Here is a 24512-nt window from a genome sequence, read left to right on the forward strand (position 1 = left end):
TGTTTTAGCTACCTGTAAGATCTTCTTAGTATGTTACAAAACAAGGAATGACTTAAGAGTGATGCAAGGTATTTAAACACATTAATCTAGCTGTTTATGACTAAATTCTAAACCCCCAAAGTCCTAAACAAAAAATATCAGAAAGATATTTTTCTTTCCTCTACCATGTGCTAATTGCCAAATGAACAATGCTCCAGTTCCCATCCACTTCACTCAATGGGCTAGCTTGACGGAATCACAGCAAAGACAATACAATAGATCTCTGACACTGGCTTGTTTTACTAAGTGGTCAGCAGGACAAAAAACTGATCTTTAGCAAATTGAAGTGTTTTGCTGATTAAAGAGAAGACAAAGATTCCCAAGGGGGAAAAAAAATTTTTGATTACCACTGGGTTTAAGACTCCAAAATAAATATATTATTTTTATTAAAAGTTACTAGAGATCATTGTTTCCATCAAATATTGCAATTCTAAACTACTCTCCACTATGGATTCCAGTTCATTTCAGATGGTGTCATCGTGTAGGAAGGGAGGGATGAGAAACAGCAATGGAGCGCACCAACCACCACGCTCCTTCCCCAAATCATGCCTTAGCATATGCTGACCATATTTTTAGAAGTTCAACTTGGGACATATAGTCTATAAAGGTTTTATTTAGTTTGTGGTGGGCCACTTCCAGGTGTGAAAAACAGCCTAAAGATTACATATATACACTGACTGGATATGTTTAAATGCCATATTATCTGATAAATCTTAAGAGACATATAGCCTATGTAATATAAAAAATAAAACTCATTAAACAGGACGACACATGTAGTATGGCACCATTTATAAAAAACTACATATCTAGGGGTGTATATATAAGCAGAAAGATGTCTGAAAGAACAGAGAAAGTGGAGGAAGGGAAACAAATTGAAGAAAGTTCCTCGGAACTGAAAGACATGAGTTTGCGGATTGAAAGGACCCTTCAGCCTACCACAACGAACGCAGACACACATCAAGGCACATCGCTGTCGAAACTGGCCTACACCTTTGATTGGGGGCGTGGCAAGACCACTCTGTAGAAGAGCAGGTAGGAGAGAAATAATTGGTGCAGCTATCTTTGCAAAATACAACATGTCACAGTTGCCCCCTGGCCACAACAATTTACAGTTCTCCCAAATGCAAAATACACCGTGACCCTTTACAGCCCCAAACTCCAGAATCTTGTCATACAAATCAAATCCAGGTATAGATGCAATTACAAGTGCAACTTCTTGGGTACAGTTCCTCCAGTATGGTTCCTCTTCCTGAGCTCCTGTAAACTAAAGAGACAAGTTATATGCTCCCACACATCAGTATGTAAAATAGTGATACAGGGATAGGATAACCACAATAGACTTCCATTCAAAAAGAGGGAGAATGGGTGGCAATATAGCAATTATTGGTCCATTGCAATTCTGAAATCTACCCAGGTACCTGTTTTATTTCCTCGATTTGTGTCCAGTACTTCTCCCTGGTAATGACTTTCCATGGCTTTTGACTTTGTACTCTGGGCTTTTGGTTCCACTTTCTGAATCATACTTTCATTTCTACAAAACATAGTCTCAGTTTACAGCTGAGCAGCTTTCTTAGCTTGCTTCCTGCCCATAGAAGTCTGGGGGTCTAAAGGCCACTTTCTAATTTGTATTATCTCCATCCTCTTAAAAAGTGATGCCTTTTCTATTAACTTTATTGGGTTTTACTCCAGTAGACAAAATCTATACTCACAAATCTCTTTGAGACAAGCCCTTCTCTATTTGGGTCTCCCTATGAGGCTGCTGTGGGACAAAACCCTTAAGATCCCTGGCCTTTGGTCTATCTAAGAGTCTATGAGGCTCCACCTTGAAATCTTTCTGCGGTCTTAGCAAAGGGTTCATCTTTACCCTAAGAATCCATTTTCCTGACAGCACTCTAAACACGACCTTTGTCTTGAGACACTTTCTTACTTTGAGTACTTTTTGCTGGTTGGAAAACATGTCCTGAACTCTCAATATTTTCTCTAAATTCTACTTGAAAACGAAATAGTTCATTCTTTAGTTCATCCCTCTCACATTTCACTATAGGCAGTTAGAAAGAGACAGGCGGCCCAGAAATCTCCATAACTAGATCATCACATTCGGTAGGTACATTCCCTACTTTTCACATTACTACAGGTGTCATTACATAGCAACGGTCCTCTTATCTCCAGTTTCCAATAACATTTCCCTCATTCATTTAAGCCTTCATTGACAGTCTCCTTGAGGCCCATCAGAATTCCACTAATAGTCTCCTCATGGTCCTTCCAGTCTTTCCCTGCTGCCTGGTCTTAAACCAATGACACTGGTTTTAGGGTTTTGTTCCTGCAGCACCTCACTCGCAGTAACAGATTCTGTTGTGGTCATCCACTGATGCATAATAAACCATACCAAACTCAGTGGCCTAAAAAGTAACTGTTATGTTCACGGATTTAGTCAGTCAGGAATCACACAGAGTGCAGCCGAAATGGCTTGTCTCTGCTCCATGATGTCTGGGGTATAAATTTGTAGGACTTTGATGGCTGAAGGTGACTCAAATGGATGGGAATGGAATCATCTGGAGCTTCTTCACTCACATGTCAGGCAGCTAGGCTGTGATGACTTGAAGACCGGGCTTGTGGCTGAGCTTCTTACGGCCTGGCATCTGGTTAGTAGGAGAGGGTGTCCTGAGAGGGAATGTCTGGAAAGTGTGTCCCCAGAGATCAAGACGGAATCGACACGGCCTTTTGTGACCTAGCCTTGAAAGTTAGATGGTGTTACTTCTGTCATATTATATTCAAGGGGAGGGAACGACATAGACCCCACTTCCCGAAGACAGAAGTATCAAAGAATATGGCATCCTGTTTTAAAACCACTATCAAGGAAAAAAGGAATCCCAAAACTAATGGTGAAAACCCGAAGGTCAGATCACTAGATAACTGCCTTTAGCAGGAACAGAGATCAAATAATATAGATAAAGCAAATCAGAAGAGTCTAGGAGAGACTTCTTTAAGAAGATAAAATAGAGAGAATGAGTACATACTTATATTAATGTTACTTTCTTTAATCAAAGTCCTGGCAGTTAATGAATCATTCGTTTTAAAAGGGTAGCTGAGGAAAGTCTTTAAAAAAGGACACCTGTAAGATGCATGGACAACATTAAGGGAAAGTATTTTCTTAGGGCTAGCAACAGTCTGAAGGGACAGGTAGAGGGAGTGGTTTCTTTAATCCAGAAAGAATATGGACCATCCGATATCAGTTGTCACTTTCAGCAGCAGAACAGAGCCAACCCAAACTCACAGCAAACTGGTAGGGAGAGAAACACAAGAATGTGTACCCCACCTCACTCTTTCTTCTCCTGTCCTTCAATCTCTTGCCAACACCTCCCTGTGGCTTTAACCCAAATGGAAGCCACAGCACAAGGGAATCTATGGATTCAAGTCCATACTGATCAGTCCTCCAGAGTAGAGAAATGTGGAGAGTGGATCTGTGGGGGCAAATGGAAAATAAATAACACAGTACTAAAAAGAAATTTATTCAGTTGAGTAGACTTTGAAGAAACATCAGTGATAATCTTATAGGAAATTAATCAAACAAGAAAAAAAAAAAGACAATCCCTGGGGCGAGAAGGTTGTGCAACATAATTCAGTGTCAACAATGTTTATATACTTATAAGACATAAACACTAAGTACTGGTATAACCAAAATTTGATGTAAGTATATTAGAAGGCTGGGGGCTTAGGAAGACTATGTATGTGTGCTTAAGTGTGTCAAGGAAGTTAGATTTACCTCTTAGACAGTGGGAAGTCAATAGATAATGCCTGAAATTGCAAAAATCAAGTAGCAACATAAGCAAGTGATTTGGAGATCAACAAATAAATGCCAAACAAATCACTCTAAGGAGTTGAAAGTGGTTACCTCTCAGGAATGGGAAACTACACTGAGAGTTGGGGGGATGCTATTTTTTTTTTAATTCTCATAGAACTATTTTACCCTTTAAACTGTATGCATGTATAACTTTGATTTTTTAAAAAAAGCAGGAAAAGAATACTCAGCTTAGAGGGCCACCTGCTCTGTGAAACCTTCCCTGACCCCTCAAACTGAATTAAGTCATCTTTCCTCTGGACATTCTTACTGTTAGCACCTGAACCTCTAGTTAGCTCAAATTGCAAGTAATTTAATTACTGGCTAATTTGACTGTGAGTACCCTGAAGGTAGGGACCATATCTTATTAATCCTTGTTTCTCAGCACCTGTCATAAACCCAGGCACATAAGGGGTATGTAAGAAATATTTCCTGAATTGAATGATCTCAGCTGATGGCACCAGCAACCTACCAGTAGTAACACAGGGTAAAAAATTTCAAACTATCTTTCTAACCCCTCACATACACATCTTCCTGAGCTCTATTACCTCACTGTTACAGACTAACGATTTGTGTCCCCCTCAAAATTTATATGCTGAAGTGCCCAAGGTGAGAGTATTTGGACGTGAGGCCTTTGGGAGGTAATTAGGTCATGAGGGTGGAGCCCTGGTGAATCGATCAGCTCCTTGTAAGAGAGGCTCAGGGGACACTTGCCTCTTCTGCCATGCGAGTATACAGTAAAAAAAACAGCCACTTCGGAAATGGAAAGCAGGTCTCAACAGGCTCGGAATCTGCCAGAGCCTCGGTCTTGAATTTCCAGGCTCCTTAACTGTGAGGAATAAATTTCTGATTTTATAACCCACCCGGTCTGCGACAGTTTGTTATAGCAGCTCAAACAGACCAAAGCACTGACCACAGCCCTTCCGTCATTCTCTGCGCCCTTGCGCATGTTACTCCCTCGGCTGGAGACACCCTCCTTCTTCGGTTCCCATCCTCCACTACTCATCTTCCAAGGACCACTGGAAGTAGTATTCAATACGACCTCTGTCATGAGGCTTTCCTTAAAATGCGTAGTCAGAATAAATCTCTCCTTGCACGTATCCCAAAGTATGTCGTGTGAAATTCTCCTTGGCACTTATTTAACAGCACCTTAATAATTACACTTGTACCCTGGCTGGGTAGCTCATTTGGCCAGAGCATAACCCCAGTACGCCAAGGTTGCAGACCCAGTTCCCAGTCAGGGCACATACAAGAATCAACCAATGAACGCATAAATGGGGCGAACAACAAACTGATGTCTCTCTCTGTCTCTCTCTCAAAAGTCATTAAAAAATTATGATTATTATGCTCACATCTGATTCCTCCCTGAGTTCATAAGTTTCTCGAGTTCCACTGGCTCATTTATCTTATATCCTTCACCAGCATGGCGTCTGGCATATAGCAGGTCCACAAACACTGCAGAATAATAGGGTTTTGCTGTTATGTAAACTGCCATTATTTCTGCTGCCATGAGAACGACGGTGAATCCTCGAGGACCATGTCTGGTACAGGGACTAGCATATATATAGTACGTATGTAATAGGTACTAATTTTAAAAATTAAAAGAAGACAAGGTAGTAAATTTTATTTCTCAGACTTCACAAGGTTCTTTTACTCTGCCTTTCTTCTTATCTCCACATAATTGAGCCTCCCACAAACTGGCCCTATGCTAATTATACATTTCCTGCTTCTGGCTTTGCAACATGTACCAGGCTTCCACAAGTCAAGTCAGACTTCTTTATGGCTCCTTGCAGTGTGCGGTATTTTCTACTTCTGCTAATATAATTACATTCCACTAGAATGAAAGTTCCAAATACTTCCTCTTACAATAAAAGTACATTAGGTAATGCAGACTAACCCTCCTGGCTGAGAAAAACTGGATGAATTATTAAAAGCATCTGTTTGAAGCCACCAGGGCAAACGAAGAATGACAAGGCCAAGTTCTAAGAGGAGAAAACACAAAGAGGTGAGCCCAGCATTTGGGGCCACTTTTCCCCATGGGCAGGAATTCTAAACAGAAGGATCCATGTATCGAATTCAAGGGATTCCACGGAATTTGATATGAAAAAAATTAAATTTTTAGTTTTACTAACCTCTGACTGGAATTTAGTATTTCCTTCAGTTATGAATGTAAACATAGAATTAGCAGTTCTTATGATTTTTTTAAACAACAGAAATCTCAGATATTTTCCATTAAAGTTGTTCTAGGTATCTTATAATATCATTTATATTTATCACTACTTCCAAAATAATGTATTATTGCACCCACTACTAGCTCCAGGGACCTCTGCCAGTCATAAAAGAGTCAGCTGCTAGACTGAGCAGGTAGTAATTTTGAATTAAAGTTAAGTTCCTGAGTTTTCAAATGATTCTTGATGCTTGGTAGTAAAAGAAACTGGAGTTCAGGACTCACTCAGGCGAGGGACAGGGACTCTGGTAAATCTTCGGCTCTAGCTGGCACTCTGAAAAGCTATACCTAGAAATAGATCAGCCCTACCTGATACCTACACCTGGCTTCAAATGATTTCAGTCCCCGACTGGACTGAGGTCATCCAGGATTGTTAGTGCTCAGGCCACCTGCCAGAAATGAATGTAAATCCCCTCTGAAGAAAGATAACATCATTCTAAGCCTCACATTACCTCTATAATTTTTCATATACAATGTATAGCTCTCAACTAGAAGGAGAAAAAGGTATACTACAAGATAAGACAATGGAGTTAAAAAAAACAAGAGAGAGAATTGATTATAGACACAGACCCACAGGGAATCTAAATAATAAATTGTGGACTTCTTAATAATTATACTTTACTATGTGCAAGCAAATGAAAGATAAAATCTAATAAAGAAACCATAAAAAAGAACTGATTGGTAATTCTTGAACTAAAAACTACAATAATTGGAAAAGGCTATCCACTGTATGATTCCAACTATATAACATCCTAAAAAAAACAAAACTATGAGGACAATGAAGGTTGGGGTGAGGTTCGGGGATAAACAGGCAGAGCACAGAGGATTTCTGGATCAGTGAAAATACTCTGCATGATACTATAATGATGAATACATGTCATTACACACTTGCCCAAACCCACTGAATGTACATCAAGGGTGAAGCCTAGGGCAGACTTTGGACTTTGGATGACAATGATGTGTCAGTGTAGGTTATCAACGGTAACAACTGTACCGCTCTGGGGAGGGATGTTGGTAATGAGGAAGGCTATGCATGTCTGGGGTCAGGGAAAATACGGGAAATCTCTACAATCCTCTCAATTTTGCTGTGAACCTAGAACTACTTTTAAAAAATAAAGTCTTTAAAAAACAAACAAAGCATTACTTAAACGATGTAAAGTTTTCATAATAAACTATAGGAATAAACTATACAAAGTAAAGCTAACTAACATCCTCTTTGTTTCTGGGAATAAAAATAAGAAAGAATGAAGCACTATGGAGGGCAATACTAAGGGAAGTATGAGAAACACTAGTAACTAAATCCTAAGTTTTCTTCAAACTAACTTTCAATTATTCAGTTTCCCTAGCGTGCGATTTCTATTTTTCCTTCTTTTATATTTACAACAGATTGATTAAAAGAAAGATACAGAACACAAACAAACACTAATTAGAAACAAGAATTCAGTAGATGGGTTTATCAGCAAATCAGACATAAATGAAAAGAGAATTAATGAACTGGAAAACTGGTTAAAAATATCCAGAATGAAGCATAAAAGACAAACAATAGAAATTACAGAAAAGTACATAAGAGACAGAGGATATCGTGAAAAATGACATGTCATTATCCTAATGTTTATGTCATTGAAGTCCCAGGGGTGAAGATAGTGGAACAGAAGTAAAATCGAAAAGCTAAACATTGAGAACTTGCCAAAACTGATAAAAGGCATCAAGTTTTTGATTCAAGAAGCACTAAGACTCCCAAATAGTTTGACTATAAAGAAAAGCAAACTGAAGCACATCCTAGTAAAACTACCAAAAACCAAAGCTCAAGAAGAAGTATCCAAAAAGTAGCCAGAGATAAAGGACAGATTATTTTCAAAGGTGTACAAGATTGATAGCTGATATCGCAACAGAAACAGTGGGACCCAGAAGCTAATGGAATGGTATATACTAAGTGCTAAAAGAAAATAACTGTCCCTGGCTGGTGTGGCTCAGTGGATTGAGCGCCAGCCTACCAGCCAAAGGGTTGCTGGTTCTATTCCCAGTTAAGGGCACATGCTTGGGTTGCTGGCCACCTCTCCAGTAGGGGGTGCTCCAGGGGCAACCACACATGGATGTTTCTCTCCCTTTCTCCTTCCCTTCCCCTTTCTCTAAAATTAAATAAATAAAACCTTTAAAAAAAAAAGAAAATAACTGTCAACCCAGAATTTATAAAAGAAACTGCTCTTCAAAATAAAGGTTTATAGATAGTTAATAGTTTTCAATTAATAATTTCATGATTTTCATAATATGCTACGGTTAGAAAAGATGTTAACATTAGTAGAAGCTGGGTGAAAGTGATATGAGAACTCTATTATTTTTGCAACCTTTTTCTAAGTCTAAAATTATTACAAGAGGAAAGTGGGTGAAATAAAGATAGTTTCAGAATGAAAGCTAGTTCAGAACGAATGCTCCATGAAGGTTGGGATTCATTGGCTATTTTGTTCACTGCTGAATCCCCTAGTGTCTAGAACACTAAGAGAAAGGCACTCAGTAAATACTTGTTGAATGAATGAACAGCAGCAGCAGTAGCTTTCATTAATTCGACATAGGATATATCTTAGGTAGAACACTAAGCACTTGACATTTACGATCTCATTTAATCCTTCCAACAACTGTGTAACATGGAATTTCCTGTTTTATATATGGCTCCACTTTACAGATGAGGCTATGCAACCTGCCCAAGATCACCTATTCGTAAGTGGCAGGCCTGACTCCAATGTCTGTGTTCTTAGCCACTATGCTACAGGGCTTTCATATCACATACAAAGACTTCTTCTTCCTTTTTTGCTCATCCAAATTCTACTCACCTTTCCAGGTTGCATTAGTTAGTATTCTCCAGAGAAACAGAACCAACAGTATACATATAATTATATATAGGAGGAGATTTAGCTTGTGATTATGGATTTGGCTTTTGTGATTATGGCGGCCAAGAGTCCCACAATCTGCCATCTGCAATCCGGAGAACCAAAAAAGTTGGTGTGATGCAACCTACCAACTGGCAGGCAGTCTGAAGGCCCAAAAGCCAGGAGAACTAGTGTTGTAAGTCCCAGCCCAAGTCCAAAAGCCCAAGAATAGAGACAGAGGGAGGGTCAATGGCATAAGTTATAGTCCGAGTTCAAAGGCCCAACAACCATGTCTCAAGGAAGAAGAAAATGGATGTCCCAGCTCAAGGAAAAAGAAAATTCACCCTTCCTCGATCTTTTTGTCCCAGTCAGACTCTCAATGAACGGGATCATGTCCACCCACATTGGCGCAGGCAATCTTCTTCACTCAGTCCACCAACCGAAATGCTAATCTCTTCTGAAAACACCCTCACAGACACACCTAGAAATAATGTTCTACCAGCTATCTGGGCACACGTTAACCTGGTCAAGTTGACACAGAAAATTAACCATCACACATGTCAAAACAAACTCCTCTATATATAATGACTTATTTAATTACTTTGGTACCAATTATTTCTTCTTACTCTCAGAGCACAACGTAATGCCATTATATAAGGCCTTCCTCTGCCCTCTAATTGTTTGTTAATCAGTAAACGTTATCTCCACACCTAGGTGGTAGAGCCTGCACACACCTAGCTGCACAGTATAACCTTACGGACCACCATGCACTCTGTCATTGACCAAAATGTCATTATTACACAGCACATGGCTGTGATGTCCTTTCCACAGACTCACCCAAATACACTTTCGTTTAAGTTTCCACTAACAATACTCTAGTAATTTCATTACAAACACTATTTCTAAAATGGCAATAGGCAACTCAGGTCAGGTTCCCTGAAAGCAGAGCCCGAGACAAGGGTTCTGGTGCCCATGACTTACTGAAGGGGTACTCTGGGGAGAGTGACAGAAGCAGGATGGGATCGGAGGAGGACCCGGGTTCAGCCTGATCCCACAGCGAGCTCTGGAGCACGAATCGCACCTCCACACCAGTCCCATTTCGAGACAAGGGGACCAGTCCTTTTAATGCCTGTGTGTCAGTCAGTTACTGGCTATGTAAGGCTCTCATGGTGGTGGGGAGGGGTTGAGAGCTCCTCTTTGGCTGAGACTAATTTTCTGGAGGAGGGACAGCTGGCCCCAATAGGAAATTAAGGACTGACATCACTAATATCGACAACTTTGCTCCATCCCCATGATCATCAAATATGAAAAAAACATCATATTAATCCCCTGGATACTTGTTTGAGGCTCACTGTAATGAGTTTTTGAACTACAATAAAAACACACACACACACATGCGTTTGTTTCAAATGACGCCACAGCCTTCCTCTTACTACAAGACCTCAGAGCTTATTTGCCACTTGGCTTTATTGAGCTTAGAATGCGATGTCTCTTATATTTGCAAATATACCTTTGATAAAGTGCTCTCATCTTTAAAAAATAAAAAAAATAAGTATTATCTCCTAAACCAGATTACATAATTTATAATCCTATTGATGTAGGCCATATTTAAAGCTTTGTAACCGTACTTGATATGGTGGTAAACAGATTTAAAAAAACTTATTTGGAAAAACCATGCAAGGAACAGGGTTTAGGGATGCTTTAAAGATCAGGCCTATGTGGCTTAATATTCTAAACATTAAATTTGACTCAGAAAAATACTACCTTAAAAAGGTGGTTTGTACATAAAATTTTTGATAATACCTTCTTTTCCTTATGGCAAGCTCAGGGCAATTTGGCATAGCAGCACAATTCTCTGGGTTAAACCCCTTGAGAGGGCACGTGTGATGCATAGAAGGTGAAGTATGAGAGTGTGCAGATGAACAATTATCCCCACACATGTAAACTGCAGCTTGTGTGGCGTAAATACACTCCCCCTGCCTGGAACCGCCTGTGTAACGTTCTCTCTTTGGGCTCTGTGGTTTCTCAATACATTCCAACCGTTTGGAGGCTGGAACTTGGCTCAGCAAGCACAGATAAACAGCTTCCTGGAGCAAGTTGCCAGCACGAGGAGCAATGACCTCAGCAGAGAATGTCTGCTTTTCATTACCCTGAGCACATCACTGTGGCGCTAGAACTAAGGGGAGGAACAATACAAGTTAGCTAGACTTGACTGGCTCAGGTCTCCCATTACAACTTGAATTTTTTAATGTTGGCCACCAGAGAAAAGGGGGTATAGACAGAAAGTGAGAAAATGGCTTATAGGTGGAGGGGGAAGGATAGAAAAGCTTTCTTAGGCTGTTCTCTGAATGTACTAAATGATGAGTGAATTGGGTAACACCAAATGGCTAGTAGTTGAGCTGGAAATCATCAAAGGCTTTTAATCTGCAAAAAAAGTACACAAAATGCAAGGTAAGCAAAAGGTGTTACAGAAAACAAGAGAGACCAAAAGTCCTCAAGAGTTTCAACTCTGACACCATTGAAAGAGAAAGAAGAGGACGACTATCACTTTCTAAGACACCCATGAAGTAGGAAAGAAGCAAAAATCCCATAAAACTGGAACTAAAGGGATATGAAATATAATGGAAATGAATTATATCTACCTAGACATTGTACCTAGACATGTCATTTCACTTGATTTACACAACTGTATGAGATAGGTATTATTCCTAGCAATGATCTTGACTTTCAAAATGTAACATAAGGACATTCACAAAGGCATTTGTTGTTAATGTTATTTAATGATAAAGGGATGAATTTAAGGCTGCTCTTACGGCCACCTCAGAAACCAAACTACTACTGTTGCAGCCCCAGAACTCAGCAAACATGTCCTAAAATAAATTTACATGCTCAAGATATTTTCTGATAAGACAGTTTCCACTGTGCTGGTCAGAAGTGCATCTGATAGTTGAAGAAAGGAATCACAGTTATGGCCTCAGGCAGGAAATTAGTTGAACATGACCCCTCTTGAGGGACCCTGAGAAACAATTTGTTTTGTGAGGAAGTCACTGACTGCAAAGATGCACCTGCCACAGAGCTGGAAGCTGAGAGACAGACAAACATCTTAGCAAATCATAGGAACAGAGAGAAGATTCATTTGACTTTCATTTCATTTTCTCAGGGAAGAAGAACCTTTGTGTGGCTGCCAAAATCCTAACTGTCCCTCCTCCTTCCCCTCCATCCCTGCCACCCCCATGCCGGTTCATTAAAACCTTCTGGTTAAAGGTGCCAGATTGTGTCATTCTTTCCTGCCCTCGTGCCAGGCCTGTGCTGCCAGCGCCCCAGATCTAGAGCTCTGAGCGAATCATAGAAGAGATTAAGAGCGCCGATGGATTCAAACTGTTCCCCTGTTGACGAAGCTACGTTTTAAACTGTCAGAGCGGTGGCATGGGAAGGGGTATTAGAACGTGGATTGGACCGAGTAAAGACTCTTCATATTTCTTATAGATTAAAATAAATCAGGTAAATTCCCTAAGGGAAAATATTTTAGTGTGAAGAATTACAACTAATTTTATGCTAGCTCCCATATAAAAGCAGCTCCCATGAAAATGGAAATAATATCACTGGGTCTTCAGAATACTTCAGGCAAGGATGTAGTTCCTACATTTCTTCGTAAAGAACAGTTTCACAAGAGCTAAGTTTCTCTTAACTTGTAGAAGAGAGGGGGTGGGGAAGGAAGGTCTTTCCTGACGGGGAGAATCTGGGCCCAATTATTACTTCCATAACCTTTGACTCTGACTTCTAAATGAGTCAGGGGACCAGTGGGCTGTGAAATGGCTTCCTCAGTTACCAGGTCAAGTGCTGCTGGATGGTTTCCTGTAATCAAAACATGAAGGGACTGAAGAAGAGGGATGAATTCTAAGCAAATAAGTAGCTTCTTATATCCTCAGTGGACCTGGGTTTTTAAGCTTCAGAATAGATTTTGGCAACTCTAAACTCACTACCACATCTCGTTGGAGTCCTTTAGCTATAGAACACCTCTGGTAATACAGAAAAGGACCAGAGCGCTCTATAGAGTTCACAAACAACAGCTCACAGAAGAGCCTGGGCCAGTAACAGTGAGGCTAGGATTGCTTTAGCTCAAGGCAAAATCTATTCCTGGCAATTATCTGAGTCTGTGAGAATCCAGATGCTGACAATGAGAAATGGGTAATTTTCTGTTACAATGTGTTAGCTCCAGCTAAGAACGGAACTGTGGAAAAAAGATGGGGTGGGGGAGGAGAAGCATTACCCCTTTTGAAGAAGCCTGTAATAGAATTAGTCACTATTTCTTCAGCACACCATATTTTGGCTCAATTTGACAACAATAAGTAGGGAAAACAAGGAGCAGAAATGGCCCAGAAAAGTCTCAAGTCCATCCCTCATTCAAAGCCATGAGCCTGGAAATCAGTGAAGGCTGGTTTGTTCTGATGTGTTTCCTGTTGCTCCAAATCTCCACTCCTCCGTTACCATGAGCACAAGGAGAACCCAAAACAACGCTACTTAAATGCTGGATGGTGGGTAATCCTGAAAAAAAACCTGCCAACTTTAGAACTGAAAGTTTACGCCCTAATTACTTAGGAGAGAAGTGGGTTATTTTTTCATAAGGTTTAGAGCACCTGTTTAAAAAAAAAAAAAGAAATAATACATATTTTACAATCATGGATTGTTTTCATTAGAGTTATATTTCAAGGAATTAGTTATATGCACTATTGAAATCTATCTTTTTTATTTGCATTTCATGAATTTATCCTAATCAAAACAATAAAAAAAGGAGTTTAATATCAGTACCTTTTACAAGAGTACATATATTAAAAAAAGGTATGCAACTTCCCAACTGAATTCTGATGATTCATACGTATCAGAATGGACTTTTCTAAGAACTGATGAAGATTTTCATCTCCATATTTATACCATATATTAGATAACAAAAAGTTTTATTACTTTCACATATCACATATGAGTAGTGCATAAGGGAGGCCAATCACCTGTAAGGTAGCTTTCTGTGACCACCACCTAGGGTATTTCATTCTGAGTAGCAGCAAATAAAATCAATCAAATTATCTTTTTTGGACACAGAAAGCCTAGGTAATAAAGGTAGACAATGAAAAGGTGAGTCACCTGAGCTGAGTTAACTTACTGGCTCTCTGACGGGATAAGCCCTCAGATGCCATCTCCTCCAACAGGCCTTCCTGGACGTGCTACTATCACATTGCCCTGGTTGCTTCCCTGTTATTTATCTTGTTACAGTAATCAGCGCTGTGACTTGGGAATACTATTCCAGAACTTGTGTGTGCTTGAATTTCCTAATGTGGAAAATGTATTGTGTAATGTGTAAAATGAGATAATGCATGTTAAATGCTTAGAACAGTGCCTAGCACAGAGCAAGTATTTGTTAACTATTAGCTACTGTCGTCATCATCAATATACTGCTTTATGACTATCTCCCTTACTGAAACTTTAGGTTCATGAGGGTAATTATCGTGTTTGTCTTGTTCACCACTATGTCTCCACTGCCTAGCACACATAGGCACATAGTAGAGGCTCAAAAATAATTACTGAATGAATGCTGTCTTATATTCTCACATCTCCTTAAAATAAACCATCAGTGAAGGTAATTTGTGTACTTGTCACCAAAACAGTCATCACAAAAACTTCCCAAGAAGCTACAATCATCATTTAAAAAGCAAGCAAACAAACAAACAAGACACTTGATCATAAGAGCCTTCCTGGGCCACCGACCGAGACCGCAGAGCACCATTCTTTTCTATATTAGTATGTGGAGGCCAAGCTCCCTGATACCGCAGTGTTGTAACTATCAATTTAGCCCGTAAAGAATGGTTCTCAATGCTGATAGGAATTCTCAGATTTCAGCCTGTTTTTCTCTCATCATTATTTTCCAATGTCTTAAAAAACCACAGTTCTCATTTTATCTTTGCCACAAAACCTGGTCACACTCTGCTGTGGTTTCTAAGTTACAGCTACTCCAGCCTCATTTTCTTGGATGTACTTCTGCAGAGGTCCTGACCTGGGGCTGACACTTGGGCTATTCTTGGAGTGGCACCTCTGAATACTAGTTCCTTTTACCTTTCGCTGGTTGAAAGACAACATTCAGAGGCAGAGGTTGTATACAACATAGAGGAAAATCCTCTGTGATGCAGGACCCTTCTTTCGGGAGTGCCCAGAGGAGTGTGATCTAAAGCGCTCACAGTCTGCAGACACGCACGCACAGCACAGCTTAGCTACTAGTGTTTCACAGCTGACCCAGACTTGCTGGAACAATCACAGATTTGTTGGAAAACACCAGCGAGGGACAGCACAGGGAAGAGGGCTCGCAGACCCAGGAGAGAAACTCAACAGAAAAGCCTTCCACAAACAATTTGAAGAGTGCTTTTATCATTGTTTAAAGGTAAACCATCCATCATTAAACTTACGAAAATCTCAGTGTGTGAACTTGAAACTGGGAGATGGAAACTTTCTGTTAACATATTTTCTTTTAAATGCTTCCTGCCCTGGCCGGTGTGGCTCAGTTGGTTGGAGTGTCATCCCATAACCAAAAGGTTGTGGGTTTGATCCCCAGTCTACGTGCATATGGGAGGCAACCAATCATTGCTTCTCGCCTTTCCTCTCTCTCTCTCTCTCTAAAAGCAAAAAAAAAAAAAAAAGTCCTCGGTGAGGATTAAAAAGAAAATGCTTCCTAATGTTTAGAGACAGCTCCAATTGTATCCCCCCAAAAGGCCAATACTAAATATTAAAATGAAAATGAACTTTAGTCACCAGACAAGACTATTAATAGTTCATAAGGGCAAATTCAAGGAATTTAGAAAGTATATCTAGAAGAAACCTCAAAATATTATCTGGTTAGGCCTCCAGCAACATTAGGCAGGATAGTAACTTGGAGGCAGCAGAGGATACTGCTTTGAACCACAGGCAAGACTTGATTCCTAACTCTGTCACTTATTAGCTTGTGAACCTAAAGAAGCTATTTTAAGCCCTGGTCAGTGTGGTTCAGTGGATGGAGCGCCAGCCTGCAGACTGAAAGTTCGAAGGTGGAGGCACACACCTGGTTTGTGGGCCAGGTTCCTGGTTGGGGGCCTGCAAGAGGCAGCTGATCTGCGTTTCTCTCCCTTTCTTCTTCCTTTCCCCTCACTCTAAAATAAAAAAACAAAATTAAAAAAAAAAGCTATCTTAAGTTTCCTGAGTCCATTTTCTCATCTATAAAATAGAGATAATATAAAAGTACCTACTTCAAGGAATTATAGTGGCTGAGACATAGTTTAATAAAAATTATTTACTATAAAATAGAATTATTATATTATTATTAGCATATAAGACTTTATTATACCCATTTCAGAGATGAGGTAACTGAAGCTCAGAAAATTTCAGAAATTTTCCCAAGATTATAGAGCAAGGACTTATGAGGATAAGGATCTCTGCTTCCTAGGGCTGTGTATGCTCTTCCCACTTCGTTAGGATTCTATGAATCAAAAAAAAAAAAAAAGAGGACTAAGAGAGAAGGCTTTTCACTAGACAAATAAAATTCACAAATCAAAGTAAAATCACTAGCCTCTACCATCCAGGCCTTATCCACAAAATACTACTTCCTGTTCCATGAGACATCCATATCTTTCAAGTCTTCTTTTTTTTTTTCTTTAGGATTTTGGAGCTAATGCTAGTTCACTTCCAAAAATAACTTGCCTCAGGCGCATATGGCGTCTTAGAGTTACAGAAGTGTCAGGTACATGCCACTCACACTGACTGTATAATTTTAGTTTCCTGAGGAGAAGAAACAACTAGGTTTGGCAACCAGCTTTCTCTGAGCGCTGTGGAAAATGTTAAGTTTTTTCAATTGTGTATTGGTAGATAAAAGCTATAATCAATAGCATTCTGAAAGTTATGTATTACTGCTGATTTTGTAGAGCTCAGTATCCATTACACAGAGCTCTGGGATTCGCTTTTGAGCACTATACACATAGGATACAGCCTCATAAATGGCAAAATATAGAGCTTTATCAAAAAGAATAAGCAAAAGAGAGAAAAACAAAGATATTCTTTATTAATAACAAGATCAAGAATAAGAGTACAGTATGCAGTAACTTAAAATATAGGTACAGCTGTTGATTAAACATTTATCTAACATGTATTGTATGGTAAGCATTGTGCCAGGCACTGGGAATACAAAGATGAAGAAGAAAAGATGCCTACCCTCAAGGAACCAGTGTAACAGGGAAAAGACTTTTAAAGGAGATGGATGTGGTGAGGGCGGGGGGGGGGGGGGTGAGGGGGCGGAGAATGAAGAAAGCCAGGAAGAAGTATTGCCCCAGAAGAATCATATTTCGCTTGGCAAGGAGTCTCAAGAGTGCTGGTACAGATTAAATGGCCTAGAAACTTAACCCCTAGGCTTGTCAGTTCTGTAAAAGCAAGCAAGGCTATTCAATCTCAGTCTTTATTCCCTGACCACCTCGTTTGCTTCCCACACCATGGGAAGGAGTGAGATTCCTTTCCTTTCTCTACTTTATCCTCTTTACAAGACTGGAAGCAGGGACCAGCTCTGCTCCTAGAAAGCCTGTTTTTCCCAGAAACTTGAAATTCCAGTCCATAAGAAATCTAGATTTTATTTGCAAGACCTATGGTTCAGCAAAAGAGTTTGGGAGAGGCAAGAATTTCCCTAAGAACAACTCAAGTTTAGGCCACTGGAATACTTGTCTGATCTCCAAGGAACCTCTGGGGAATAGAAAGGAAAAAAACCTGTTTTCAGGAAGGACAGACTTAAGTTCACAATTCACCTTAAACAGAAGCCTGTAAGACGTGGCTCTTCCTTTCTTAGAATGCTCCCAATAAATTAGAACAAAAGGAAGGAGACATCAAATAATTATATAAATATGTAATGGCACACTGGTAATAAAAATAATGCTTTGTACTTCTTGAGCAAATCCTTTTGGGATGACCAAGGTGATTGTCATCCAAGGTGATTTAAAGTGATTATCTGATCAGTTCTAGGATGCTAAAAAAGTAGTAACCATTTTGACTTCTACACACTCCAAGCACACTTTACAAAGAAGTACAACCCTTCAAAGACATAACCTAAGAAAGATGTTCTGCCTCTAGAAATATTCTTAAATCATGTGATTAACACAGCTTCCTACAGAAAGACAACTGCAAAGGAACATCATCCTAAACACTTCAATGAAAAAAGCCAGCTGTGAAAAACACAGGCTAAAGGTACACTAACTAAAGGAAGTCAGAGTGAATATTTTGAATCACGGAGAAGGTTAAAAACTGTAAGGGGGACCTGAAGATACAGATCCACTAGATCAAACAAGCAGTTGCTGAGCTTCTGCAGTCACTGACCATCATGATGCGTATCACTGGGCAAAACCAGTTGCTCCAAAGGCACGTTCCAAAACATGTCAGGGCAGCCCTGGGCCAGCCTATCAAAACTAAGCATTCACTGCCACTACACACTCAGCACTGCCCTGCTCTATTCTTCATGTACCTTGCCTTCCTCCAGATGCCTCCTCTGGGCTCGCCCCATTTGCAAAGCATTCGTGTACTTACTATTCGGTGAAGAACCTGGCAATGCCATATTGGCTAATATCTTCCTTATTTTCTAGCAGCTGGCACACTGCATCCTCCATGTACGTGAGGACATGTCGCTGAGCTGCAGAGACAAGCAAGAGAGAAAAGTGAAAGAGGGACAAAAATATAAAAGTCCTCCCCATCCCAGTGGGAGGTCATGAAAGTCCATCAAGGTGTTGGCTCTCTCCCAGGAAGTGGACTGAAATAGGCCAACCAAACTTGCTGGCCCTAACGGAGCTATGGTCCCGAAGGGGAGAAGGGGACATGATGAAGCACATGACTTGGTGCCATCTGATTGGCTGTCAGTATTAGCATCAACCCTTCATTTCAGTGGTGAAGGTGAGCTGGAGAGGAGCTTTGGCACCATTAAGCAGATACACCTGGAAGTTCTTTTCTTCCCACCACCTCCTTCCACCCCCTTCCAATTTCTGCATGCCTCAGAAACTTACCCCAGGGAAGAGTGCCTAAAGCATAAATTATCTGATTGGAAAGAAAACTCAATTTTTTAATAAAAAAAAAGCCACTGAAAAATTCAAGAACCATGAAAACCGGTGTATAAGCTAAGTAACCTTGGAAAAGAATAAGACCATGAAATCTATGTTGCTCAGTTTATCAGAAATTGTGTTTTCCGCATTTGTTGTGACTGGTAAATGTGCAAATTAATCATGGCCTTATCAGAAAGGACCTGTGTGTTGGAATTAGAAAGAAATGGATTTGAATCATGGCTCTGTCTTTGGTAGCTTATTAGATAATTATTTAATCTGCACTTGTGTGGAAACATAATTCATCCTTTTCTCAAAATGTGGTCAGTTAACTTGTTGATCTGCAGCCCCCCTGTTGAATGCAGATTTATAAGCTGGCACCATTCCAGACTTAGTGACCCTAAATTTCTAACTGGAGCCCCATAATTTTAACAAGGACCCTTAGTGCTTCTTATGTATGCTGAAGTTTAAGAATCAGTGGTTTAAAATGTGAGCTCTGAAGTTCAGAGAGACCTGAGTTCTATTTTCAGCTCTACCAGTTCCTAGCTGTGTGACCTTGAGCAAATTATTCACCAAGCCTATTTTCTCACTGTAAAATGTGGATAATAATACTATCACTGTTTGGCCCTGGCTAGTGTGGCTCAGTGGATTGAGCGCTGGCCTGCAAACCAAAAGGTCACTGGTAAATAAAGTAAATAAAGAAAATCTTAAAAAAAAATACTATCACTGTTAGTATACTATTACACTGTCATTATTATAATAATAATACTGTTAGTACCTACAATCAAGGATTGTAAGAATTAGATAAGGCAATGCATGTAAAATGCCAGAGTGTCTGGGTTGCTTGATAATGTATTTTTAAAAAGAGTTTATTCATTTATTTTGAGAGAGAGGGGAAGGGAGGGAGAAAGAGAGGGAGAAAAACATCGATGTGCGAAAGAAACATCAGTTGGTTGCCTCTCATGTGCCCCCAACCAGGGACCTGGCTCACAACCCAGGCATGTGCCCTGACTGGGACTGGAACGGGTGACCTTTCGGTTCATGGGCCGGGGCTCAGTCCACTGAGCCACACTAGGTTGGGCTTGATAATGTATTTTCTTAAAAGCCCGTCTCAAAGGGCTATGGAGGGTCTATTTCAGTAAACAGCACAGGCCAGAGCTTCTGATACAGCCTGTGCTCAACAAATGATTGTTCCTCCTCCCTGAATTTTATCTGCAGGTATGACAATGGCAAACTAGGCACGCTTCACACAAAAACTTCCAATTCAGCATTTTCCATTTACCATCCAAAAACATTTTTTAAAAAACTACAAGTTTCTTTTGGAGCAGTGAGAATAAAAAACCCAAAAGTGATGAATAGCCTGACAGAATGCAATTCCACTAAACTGCTGCCAAGATGGACATCTGCCTCTTTCATAGCTTTATCCCTCAAGAAAATATGGAGTAATTACCTAAAATTAATAAAAATGAGTACTTCAAAAACATGATTCCTAAAGTCCTGGTGGTCCCGCACAACTTATAAAGCAAGTAAGTTTATCTACCCAAGCTGTGCTCCAGAGGTCCTCGTGGAACAACGGCGACCTGGGGTTCTGCCGAGTTTGCACCGGCCTGAAGTCCATGTGAACGACGTGTTTACATTCTGTTACTTCTTCTGTTGATTTCAGTGCTTCCCAAAACTAACAGCCATCAATCACTGCAAACATTCTCCAGCCCTCCACCCCCAAAAAGATGTGAAGACAAAATCAGTGCTTCATCAACAGTTCTTCCAACTGGAAAACTACTTCTCTAAGAAAGGACCAAACTGAGTGAAGCTGTGGGATAATACATGCAAATTTCTGGTGGTAATTGTTTTATAATTAACTACATATTAAATTGGGAGAGAAAACGACCAAGCTAACATTCAAATCAGCTACATTTTCACCTCTTCATTCCCTCTCCCTTCTTCCGCCCACTTCCCCTGACCTTACAGAAACGTCCCTTGGGCTGTATGGACCTCTACAACTCAGATCTAAGGCTATCAAAGAATTTTTTTTAATGGCAGAAATGAAAGAGCTCTGCCATACTCAGAAGCAAATCATGCTACTTTTCCTAACTCCGAGGGTTGAAAGTCAATGTAAAAGCCCTTCAATGAAGAAATGTTTTCAAAGTAATTAAAATGAAGTAGTTTTGTACTCCTATAAAGAAAGTGGGGCAGGCGGGGGGGGGGGGGAAGAAAAATAAAGGACCATACCTGCTCAGTATTCATCTAGCTACCAGCCGTCTAGCGTTAGTATGACACACAATAATGGTAACGACAGCTCTCAAGCCTGAGCACCTGTGCAACTCATCAAACACTGTGCCCGCTGCCGCACTCCTTATTTTACACGCACTATTTCATTTAGTCTTCACTACAGCCCTCCGACATGTACTTTGATTACTTCCATTTCACAAATGGGAGAACCGAGATCTGTAGAATTACAGTAACTTCCTCAAGATCACACAGTTAGTAAAAGAGAAGCCAAGATTCACACCAAAGTCTGCCTCGTACCAAGAACTCATGCTCTTAACACTATACCATACTGCCTCCTCACTGACATTTCATAGTTAGTTTCGGAAGTAAATATGATCTTTACACCACAGCACAAAGGCGGGGGTATATGTTGATGATAAAGTCATCTGAGAGATGTGGTCCACTCGTTTCTATGTGAACTCACATGTGTGTGTGTGGCGGGGGTGGGGTCCTGTCCCCACTTGCATAGGTGTGCAAGCCAATCACCATTTGCATGAAGCTAGAACTTATCCACCCCACCACAAAGCATTCACCCATCCCTAGTTCACAAAGTGGAAACAGAAAGCCCTGGTGCTCTTTTCATCTGTGGGCGAAGAGAAGCTAAAAAGAGCCAGCAGAGGCAGGGAAAGGTTCCTCCCTTCCAAGAATTTCACACAAGCCAGTGAGAAGAGCTCTCTCTAATTGCTGCTCCCTGGCGGTTTCCTTCACCTGCAGCTCTTATCAGTCCAATGTTCCCTCTGTGGTTAAGGGCACCACCCAACCCTGGAAAATCCTTGCAGTTTATCAAACTTCAATGAGACAGGAGTTCAAAGCTCTTGCCTGGCAATAAAACATGGAGAATGTCGTTTCATATTATTTTTTAAATGCAAAGGAATAAGCTTTAATTTGTGTGAATGATTAAAGAATACAAACTGCACACCTGCACCCCTGGAGGGAAAAGATATCTAGGCACCTTATTGTAAAAGAAAAAAACATTTTAGATTGGATTTTTTTTCTTCTGCTTTGCTGCAACTTCCACAAGACCAGAATTAAGTATATTTTCTAACATGTACCAGAAGGCTCTATTGTTCTGAATCCATCCTTAAGGCCCATGTGTCCGCATCTTGCTTAGATAGCATCGCTGTTTGAGATAAGCACTTATAACTTCGACATGCTGCGCTGAAAAATCTAAGTGAAATATGAGGAAACACTGGGTGATCTTTACATGAACCTCCCAAGTGAAGGCAACTGGGGATCAGAAACTTCTTGGTTCTGCCCTGGCTGGGTAGCTCAGTTGGTTGGCGTGTCATCCGATGTGCCAAGGTTGTGGGTTTGATCCCCAGTCAGGGCACATATGAGAATCAACCAATGAATGTGTAAACAGGTGGAACAGCAGATTGATGTTCCTGTCTCTCTCCCCCTCCTTTCCTCTCTCTCTCTAAAATAAATAAATACAAATTTTTTAAAAAACCAAAAACTTCTTGGTTCTTTGAATCGCCTCCTGCTGATCTCTTAATCTCTATACCACAGACACTCCTGCTATAAAATGGGTATGGCCCTGGCTGGTGTGGCTCAGTGGATTCAGTGCCAGCCTGTGAACCAAAGGGTTGCTGGTTCGATTCCCAGTCAGGGTACATGCCTGGGTTGCAGGCCAGGTCCCTGGTTGGGGGAGTGTGAGAGGCAACTGGTTGATGTATCTCTCGCATACTGGTGTTTTTCTCCCTCTTTTTTCCCCTCCCTTCCCATTTCTCTAAAAATAAATAAAGTCTTTATGAAATGGGTATATTAAGAATAATATGTCTAATAATAAACTTCTTCAGAGAAAAGTTACACATATACAAAAGGCAACATATTAATGATTATATTATTATTGTTACATACTGATTCTACAGATTAAAATGACATAGCCATTTACTGCAATGGTTAAAAGCACAGGCTCTGGAGGCAGGCTGACCTCTATTTGATTTCTAGTTCTGGCAATTATTAACTACGTAACTTTAAGCAAGTTACCTAATCTCTCCATCTGCCCTTTTCTATAAAAAGAGGGAATAGCACCTACCATCTAAAGTTGTAAATAAAATAATGTAATAATCTTAGCATAGTGGTTGGCACATAGTAACTGTGCAATAAATATTAGCTATTTTTATTATTCTTGTTATTATTAGTTGTTACTATGTACCCCTCCAGACATTGCAACACTCACCAGACAATAGGGTTTCAACACTAATGAACACCAGGAGACCAACCTACTCTAGCCCTCTATCACTTACGTAACTCCGTTCATCCAACCAAGGATATTTATAGATTATCTTCAAAAATTCCTGGGCTGTATGGAACCCTACACATATAGTAATACACATTACCGTACACCTATTTCTGCTATAGCCTTTAAAATTGTGGGAAGAATTCACTTATTAACTGCTACTCAGGAAGCTCTAATTTATATGGTCCAAAACTATTTCTTTTTACTCCCTACCAAGGCATAAATACCATCAAAGTATCAGCTGGGTTTTTTTTGCAATTGAATGATAAGGGGTCACATCTGGAAATTTTGCTTGAGGGACCTAGAATTTCTACTATAACATTAGTTAGACCACTGTTATTATTATTTAATACAAAGTTCCTATACTACAATAAATGAGTCTCACTGGAGAAATATTCACATGAATTACTATATGTGATATTAATAGACACACACTATAGCAATAGCAGCGTAAGAGAAAAGCAGAGTATATACGTACATTCAACTTTAATCTGACTTTTTCCTAAAGTGAAGGGATTAAGAAAAAAAGCAAACAAACATGGACGCAGACAACAGTGTTGTCATTACCAGAGAGAAAAGGGGGTGGGGGGAGGTAGAAGAGGGTAGGAGATAAATGGTGGTGGAAGGAGACTTGACTTGGGGTGATGAACACACAATACATTATACAGATGATGTAATATGGAATTGTATACCTGAAACCTATGTAATTTCATTAACCGATATCACCCCAATAAATTCAATAAAAAGGAAAAAAAATCTAACTTTTTTCTCCCTTGCCAGAGTCCTTTTGAGACAATTTTGGTTTTTGAAGCCTCTGAGCTTCAGATGCTGGTTGGCGCACATAAATATTGAATTAAATTAAGACCATCCTCTGAGTTAAGAAAACTATTGCTGTTAACCAACAACCTGTCGTGTAAACTGTTAAGAAACTTCAAGTTCAATATCATTTATAAAC

The 24512-nt window shown here is 40.0% G+C and overlaps 1 protein-coding gene across 2 annotated transcripts in view; it reads right to left on the minus strand.

The window, feature by feature from the left end:
* The window catches only part of CSTPP1 (centriolar satellite-associated tubulin polyglutamylase complex regulator 1), a 156194-nt gene that overhangs the window by 107124 nt on the left and 24558 nt on the right, over nucleotides 1-24512 (minus strand). For both annotated transcript variants that reach the window (XM_024558873.3, XM_053924201.2), the window contains exon 2: nucleotides 18545-18647. In XM_024558873.3, the coding sequence (XP_024414641.2) occupies nucleotides 18545-18647 (103 nt within the window). The remainder of the gene's footprint in view (nucleotides 1-18544; nucleotides 18648-24512) is intronic.

This window comes from Desmodus rotundus, chromosome 5 (assembly GCF_022682495.2).
Source record: "Desmodus rotundus isolate HL8 chromosome 5, HLdesRot8A.1, whole genome shotgun sequence".
Lineage (NCBI taxonomy): Eukaryota > Metazoa > Chordata > Mammalia > Chiroptera > Phyllostomidae > Desmodus > Desmodus rotundus.